At 36.2% G+C, this 7,500-nt stretch overlaps 1 protein-coding gene across 8 annotated transcripts in view; it reads right to left on the reverse strand.

The window, feature by feature from the left end:
* Positions 1-7,500, reverse strand: part of LOC122629691 (AF4/FMR2 family member 4) — a 153,230-nt gene that overhangs the window by 82,776 nt on the left and 62,954 nt on the right. The window contains exon 1 of one of the 8 annotated variants that reach the window (XM_043813414.1): positions 6,589-6,859. The exons of the other annotated variants lie outside the window; for them this stretch is intronic. Within the exon in view, the coding sequence (XP_043669349.1) occupies positions 6,589-6,641 (53 nt within the window). The 5' untranslated portion in view covers positions 6,642-6,859. Of the gene's footprint in view, positions 1-6,588; positions 6,860-7,500 lie in introns of those variants that run through there. 8 annotated transcript variants of the gene reach the window in all.

The raw sequence follows: 7,500 nt of genomic DNA on the forward strand, positions 1-7,500 counted from the left end.
GACAAACAGACAGACAGAGGGTGGGAGAAACTGTGATCGACGAAGAAGGAAGAGTACAGAGACAAGAACGACGAACCGTTCTAACGTGTGTATCTCTACGAAATATCTCTCTCTCTCTCTCTCTCTCTCATTCTCAGTCTGTATGTGTCTGTGTAAACGTAAGCTATTCTGTGTGCAAAAGAGCGACTCTATACGAATGACTTGTCGCGTTTATTTTGAGCTTGTGAAGGCTAAACGCCGGATTGCGCGCTTGCGAATTCCCAACGATACGACGGCCTCTTCTATCTCTCTTTCTCTTTCTTTTTCTCTCTTTCTCTGTCTAACTATCTAGCTAGCTATCTAGCTATCTAACTATCTTCGTCTGTCTTTCTGTTTCTCTCCTTATCTTCCTCTTGTGCGTCACAGCGTCAGCTTTTCTCGCTTTTTCTTCCCTTTTTCTTTTTTTTTTCTTTTTTGAGCTAAACCAACGATTCTAATCGCCGTTTAGAATAATCGTAGTTTCAACGAATGTTTTAGAATTAATTTTGTAGGAAATTGATACGATTCATCTTTCCACGAGTTTATTTTCTCTTCCTTTTTTAAGGAGGAAAAAAATAGAAAAAGGAAAAAAGAAAAGAGAGAGAAAGGAAAAAGAAATAGAACGTCTTCTTATGTAATCGTAATAACGATAAAAAAAGAAATAAAAGAATAAAAAGGAAAAAAAAATGAAAAAAGGGAGAAAAGAGTAGAAAAGAATTAATAAAGCGTTCGAAGCACTTTCTTTTTCAATCGTAGCACGGAATTTCCTATAGGAGTCGACATACTACAGCTGAATCACGATCGAGAAACCCGATGACTCGGTTTCATTGACACTGACACACTGACATCGTTTTAAAGAGGTGGACGAGGTGGTACGACGACCTTCGAAAAGCACAACGCGCACGCGTTTACGTTAATTCTCCTTGAACGCAGGTAGTATCTGCGTAGTTAAAGAGAGAAATATACATACTCCGTTTAAAGTCGAAAGGAACATATATACATATATAAATACATATACATATATACATATCAACATCGAATAAAAAAACAATCAAATAAAAGAGAGAGAGAGAGAGAGAGAGAGAGAGAGAGAGAGAGAGAGAGAGAGAGAGAGAGAGAGAGAGAAGTAAAAATAAAACAACACAACGGCAAAGAATCTTCAAATTAAATTCCGCGAGACGAAATTAGATGCTGAGCCAACGATTCGACCACGATTCCAGTTTGCTAGCGTTACGAATAGTTTCCGAAATAGTCCGACGAGGAATAGTGAATTTTCGATTAGAACAAGATGAATCATCATTCGTTACTATTCCATTGAACGAAACGTGCAAGTGAACGAGTAAGCAAACGAACAACTGCGGTACCGGTGCCCTCTGGATCCAACGATAACGTTGATCTCCTCCTTACGTCTTATCGAACGCGCATAACTTTCGAATATTCCTCTCTAACTTCGCCTATAATCTCTGTAAACTGGTACCCCGACTCGTAAACAGCAACTCCGAATAAACAAGAAAATACATATATAAGATGATACCGTAGTATTTAGTAGTAGTAATGGTATTAGTGTTAGTAACAATGTTCGACTATCGTTACGCAAGAACTCGAATTTCCACTTTATAGAAAACAACATTATTCCAAAGAGTTGATCCTAATAAATCATAAATTCTTACGAAATATCGTCAAACGATTTGGATATTTGCACACGTGGCGAACGTAAAGAAGAGGAAGATGAAAAAGAAAAAGAAGAAGAAAGACAAAAATAAAAAAAGAAATACACACACACACATATATATATATATAAAGAAAAAAATAATAAAAATAAAAAAAGGAACGCAGGTAGCAAGTATAAAAATATTATATTATATAGATAGAATAAGAAAAACGTTCGTCGGTCAAAGTTCAAGGATGCTCGAAAATTTGTCCAAACTCTATCGTTCACTTCTGCGTTTCTTCTTTAACATTGAACATCTGCTTTACTCTCTCTCTCTCTCTCTCTCTCTCTCTCTCTCTTTTTCTCTCTCTCTCTCTCTCTCTCTCTCTTTATATATGTATATTGAACTAACGGCAACGAATCAGTACGCCTTTTAGCTGCGTCAGCCACGCTAAATCGAAGAGATATACATGCACGCACGCTCGCTATAGTCGAGTTACGGTCTAAACGTCGCCGATAACAGTTACGTAAGTCGTTTAATCGTGCCGAGTAGAAAAAGCACGAAACTGTGTCGTCTCTGGGGTACTCGTTATACGTACTCGTCAACGTGACTAGGAATGACAATGTATACTTAAATGAAACGAATAAATAAACGAGATGGAGAAAGAGAGAGAGAGAGAGAGAAATAAATAGATAGATAGATAGATAGATAGATAAATAGATAGATAGATAGATAGATAGATAGATAGAGAGATAGAGAGGGAGAGAAGGATCTTCGTTCAGCCGATAGTTAGCCATTTTTATTTATCTTTAAAAGATATACGAAATACGAGGAGACGTGCAAAGATTAAACCTAAACGATTCCATTAATTATCGCCACGATATTTTTGGAAAGAGAAAGCTTAAGTAAATTTGAACAAATGCGTTTCTTTAAACTTCGTAAAATACGTACGTGGAAATATATATATATAATATTTAACATTCACGTTCGAGTCGCATTTTCCAATAGGTAATTGAAAAGGTAATTGAAAACGTAATTGATTCCTTTGGAAATTCGTCAATGTCGGGGTAATTAAATATGTATATAATCTAGCCAAGATCGAATCCCAGCTACTTCTAACGTTCTCTCTTTCTCTCTTTCTCTCTTTCTCTCTTTCTCTTCTGCTTCTGCTTCGTCTTTAAAGTGACGGCAGATCCGCACTCGAAATCAAATGCAGTCCAGATGTACGCAATATATTCGAAAGTCTGGCACCGATCCGGCCATTGCTAAGGCGTCTGCTCAAGATTAATAAGTTCACTCGGCCACTACAGCAAAGGAGAGAGAAAGAGAGAGAAATAGAGGGAATGAAAAAGAGAGAGATGAAGAGAGAAAGAGAGAGAGAGAGAGAAAGAGAAGTTATGACGGTAGTTTCTTACCGAAAGGGAGATATACCCTAACGAGCAGACACAATGTTATCGGGAAATAACCTTTCCCCGCATTACCCACCCTCGACCACCCTTCTTATTTCACTGAACGAGAATGTTAGAAAGCGATGCCTAAAGCGAAGTGCTCGCAGCTGCACTAAATTTACGTAGACGTTACACGCATCATCGCTTTTTCTTATGCAGCTAAAACGTCCGTGCGAGTAGGGAAGGAAAGAAAATGAGAAAAGAGAGTGAGAGAAAGAGAGAGAAAGATAGAGGTATACGAACAAGTATCGAAAAAGAAGAAGTATCTGCAAAGTTGCGTAAGAGTTTACGAGCACGGTACGATGAGTAAAGTTAATAAGTGGCACGAACGGGGCATGGCTAAGCAGAAATTACGTGCAATTTTAATCGACGCTTCGAGGGAGAAGGTCATAGAGCGTATAATCCATCCTTAGAGTGAGAAAGAGAGAATGAGAGACGATAAAATTGCTCGAGAGCGCACATTAATTACTTGAAAATAGTATCCCTTCTTTCTTTGTTTATACCCTTCTCGATAGTTGTTAGTTACGTTGAAAATAGTTTTAGATTGAAATAATATTAAAAACAATGGTTATACTGTTTTTATTTTTTTTTCTTCCTTCCTTCCTTCCTTTCTTTCTTTCTCTATCTATCTCTTACCATCTTTTTTCCTCTTTTTTCTATTTCTTACGCTTACTAAGATAAAATAAGACGGTAGAGGTTTTCGTTATCACTCGGTTGAGCTTGTTATCTGGCCACGTTATCAGCGCTGCCTTATCCCAGACAAATAATTATTACATTCTTATTATTTACTCCTTCCCTTCTAATTTTCACTATCTCTTTCTCTCTTATTCTCTATCTCCTTCGTTCTTCCTGTAGTATTTAGGTCACGATTAAATGTAAAACGGAAAAACGGGACAAAAACACGTGCTACACCGTACGTTCTCTGACATTAAATGGCTCGCATCTTTTTTTTTTTTTTTTTTTTTTTTTTTATAAAATATTCTACTTTGGATAGTTGAAAAATTTCTATGTGATCATCGCGGTAAATAATAATAATAATCTAATTGTTATGAGATCTATACACGCGTTGGTCAGATCTCGCGAGAGAAAGTTCCCTCTCGAAAGAGAGTCGAGGTGTTGTCTTGTAGCGCGTATCGATACGAGAATGAATAGCACATTAATTTTTAACGACGTTGCGTTTTTCTTTTTCTTCTTCTTTTTTCTCTTTTTTTCTTTCTTTCTTTCTTTCTTTCTTTCTTTCTTTCTTTCACTTTCCTCCATTTTCCAAATACGTACATAAACTCGTAAGAAGGAAACTGGGGGAAAACACGTTGTTCGTTTTTTTTTCTTTTTCCTTTTTTATATATATATATATATATATATATATATATAGTTTTCGCCGCTGATTTCTCTTCGATAAAAAAATACCGAGTGTATACACGTACGTGCATTTGTGAATACACGTGTGGCTTGATCGGGAACGTTTTCTTTTTAATTAACGATCGAGCACGCACGATGATACTCCAGACCGATCTCGTTAAATCCTCGAATTGGTACGAAGCTCTATCGTAACGCGAAAGACAATTACTGTTTGTTGAGTACTCAAAAAAGAAAAACAAAAAGAAAAATAAAAAAGAAAAAACGAGAGAGAAAGAGAGAGAGAAACGATAATTTTTAAATAAAGTATAGTTACAAGTAAATTGCTCGCTATTAAACGGAATGAATCAGCTGAACTTGTTTTTCTGTTTTCTAAAAAAAAAAAAAAAGAGAGAGAGGGAAAAGAAAAGAAAAGGAACGACGATTATTTTTACGTGTACGATAAAAAAATTATTGCACTTAAAATTAATTCACAGTATACATTTTCGACAGGTAATACTATATTTTCGAGTATCTCACGAAAATAGTCGGATAGAATAGATCGTTGAATATCGATGAGTTACTAACTAACACAACGAGGAACATATCAATTAATTTCTAAAAAGTATCAATAATTATTTTTACGTGTGTTCGACTCGAAATCATTATTTTCAAAATATCATCTCGATACGCAAAAAAAAAAGAAACAAATTACGAATCGTTGCCTTACGTTGGGCCGTAATAAAATTAATTTCGACGTAAATACGATCTAAAAGAAAAAGAGAGAGAAAGAGAGAGAGAGAGAGAGAGAGAGAGAGAGAGAGAGAGAGAGAGAGAGAGAGAGAGAGAGAGAAACACAAACAAACAAATTAATTAAATTAACTAAGAAATACACAAATATACAAAAAACAAAATAAAGAGAAGAATAAATTAGTGGCTACTTGAAAGAAGTGCTCGATGTTTTTTAATCGTGTCCTCTATGCTCTTCTAACTCGTGCTGGTCTTCGGCCATTTTTAAAAGGAAAACGAGTAGTCTCTTCCGTAATAAACGCTCTCTGTCAGTTACGTAATACAAAGTTAGCGCATTAGAACGGAGAAAAGAAGAGAAGAGTCGATTGCCAATGACGACAAGAAGGACGACCAATTCGTAATTTACAACAGGAATGATTTTAATGTGAAAGGTGTATATACGTATAAAGTCTCCTTCTCTCTTTTTCTCTCTCTTTCTCTCTCTCTCTCTCTCTTTGCCTTCGTCGAAGAAGACTACCCTTTTGACCTCGGTCGGAACTCTCGCGTGACGTCATCGGTTAACGTCTTCACCATAAACGATTCCTGCCGGCTAACCGACACGAACGCGATCGTACAAATAATAAAATCGATAATAATCTCTTTCCTTCTTCTTCTCCTTGAAAAGGACGAACAAGACGAAAAACAACGTTAGCATACTCCTAACTTTAAATTTAAACGCTCCTTTTCTCGACAATAGAAAATAACAATAAAGGAGAAAAGGACAGCTCTTAAATTTCACGTATTTGCGTTCTTTTCTTTTTCTTCTACTTCTTACTTTTTCTCGTTTCGTTTTACTCCTTTTTAAACCACGGATAATTTCGTTCGTAGAAAACAACGGAGAGGACGACGAGAAGATAGAATCGTACTTTAGTTCTTACTTGTCCGAGCATCGAACTCACTTTCTCTCTCTTCATTCCACGTTCAATAAAATAAATAAATAAATAAATAAATAATTAAGTAAATAAGTAAATTAAAAGAGAAAGAGAGAAAACAAGTGGAAACAAAGAGGAAGAAAAATGCTTACGATGGGAACAGTGGTGTTCCAAGAGTGCCGTTGTCACGACATTGTGACGGTGAGACGAGGAGAGGAGAGTAAAAGACGAGTGAATCACGCTTGGCACAAAAGCAAAAGCACGCGCGCTCGAAAGTCTACGAAACGGTGACGATCACGAGCCGCCATGACCACTACGATCCAAACCCGCGTCCCTTTACAAAACACGCGTCACGATTACGCGCGCTAAGAAGAGATATATACAATAATAACACGAAAAGAAAGAGAAAAAGTTGCGAGATAAGAAACGAGAGAGTATTATTATTATTATCGTTATTAGACACATTAAGCTTGCCTGTATGCTTGTCTGCGTTCATCGTGATTTGTCGCCCAAGGAAAAAACAACATGGCGGCACGTGTTCCAACGAAGAAATATATACATTTCCAGTGGAAGTTTCCAAGAAAATTATTTTTCCTAGTTCTTTCGTTTTTCCACGGAATTATACCTTCTTTCTCGTTTTTTGTCTTTCACAGTCCTCCATTGATTATTTCTAATTCTCTTTTTATCTTTGTCGAATAATAATTCAAACGTCAAATCTCTCCTTACGAATATCTTTTTTCTAAACGCTTTCTCTATGAAATAAATCATATATATATATATATATATATATACGTATATACGTGGAAACTCTATATCGTATTCTTTAATATTCTTCAAAACGAAGATGTACATATACACACATATATATACAACACTTGAGAACTGCAATTTGTATTATCTACTTGGAGAATACTCTTATAAATGTTTTTAAAATTACTCTCGACGTGTTAACGATAAACGTATATAAAGATATTCTTCGAAGTTTTATTAAGAGACGCAATATTACACGTAGCTCTGTCGTCGGTTGATAAAACGACACTGTTATTCTGTTATCGGACACGCTCTGGTCGATCCGAATCAATAGAGTATCCAAGAGGAGAAGGACGAAGATTAGAGATTCAAATGCGACTTTGTGCGTGCTACGCGTTCTAGATAATAACGATGATCCTAATGAGTAACGGTCGTTCGTTGTTAAAGTAAACAAGAAAGAATGTTGGCATCGTGAGACGATAGGAAGGACACGTATATAACCACATATATACGTACGTACATACGTACGTTCGTACGTACGTAGATAGGTAGGTAGGTACGTATGTACATCTCGACGAACGACCGTTAAACTGTTGACTGTACATCTAATGTATGTGTATATATATACATAAATGA

The sequence above is a fragment of the Vespula pensylvanica genome, chromosome 5 (assembly GCF_014466175.1).
Source record: "Vespula pensylvanica isolate Volc-1 chromosome 5, ASM1446617v1, whole genome shotgun sequence".
Classification (NCBI taxonomy): Eukaryota; Metazoa; Arthropoda; class Insecta; order Hymenoptera; family Vespidae; genus Vespula; species Vespula pensylvanica.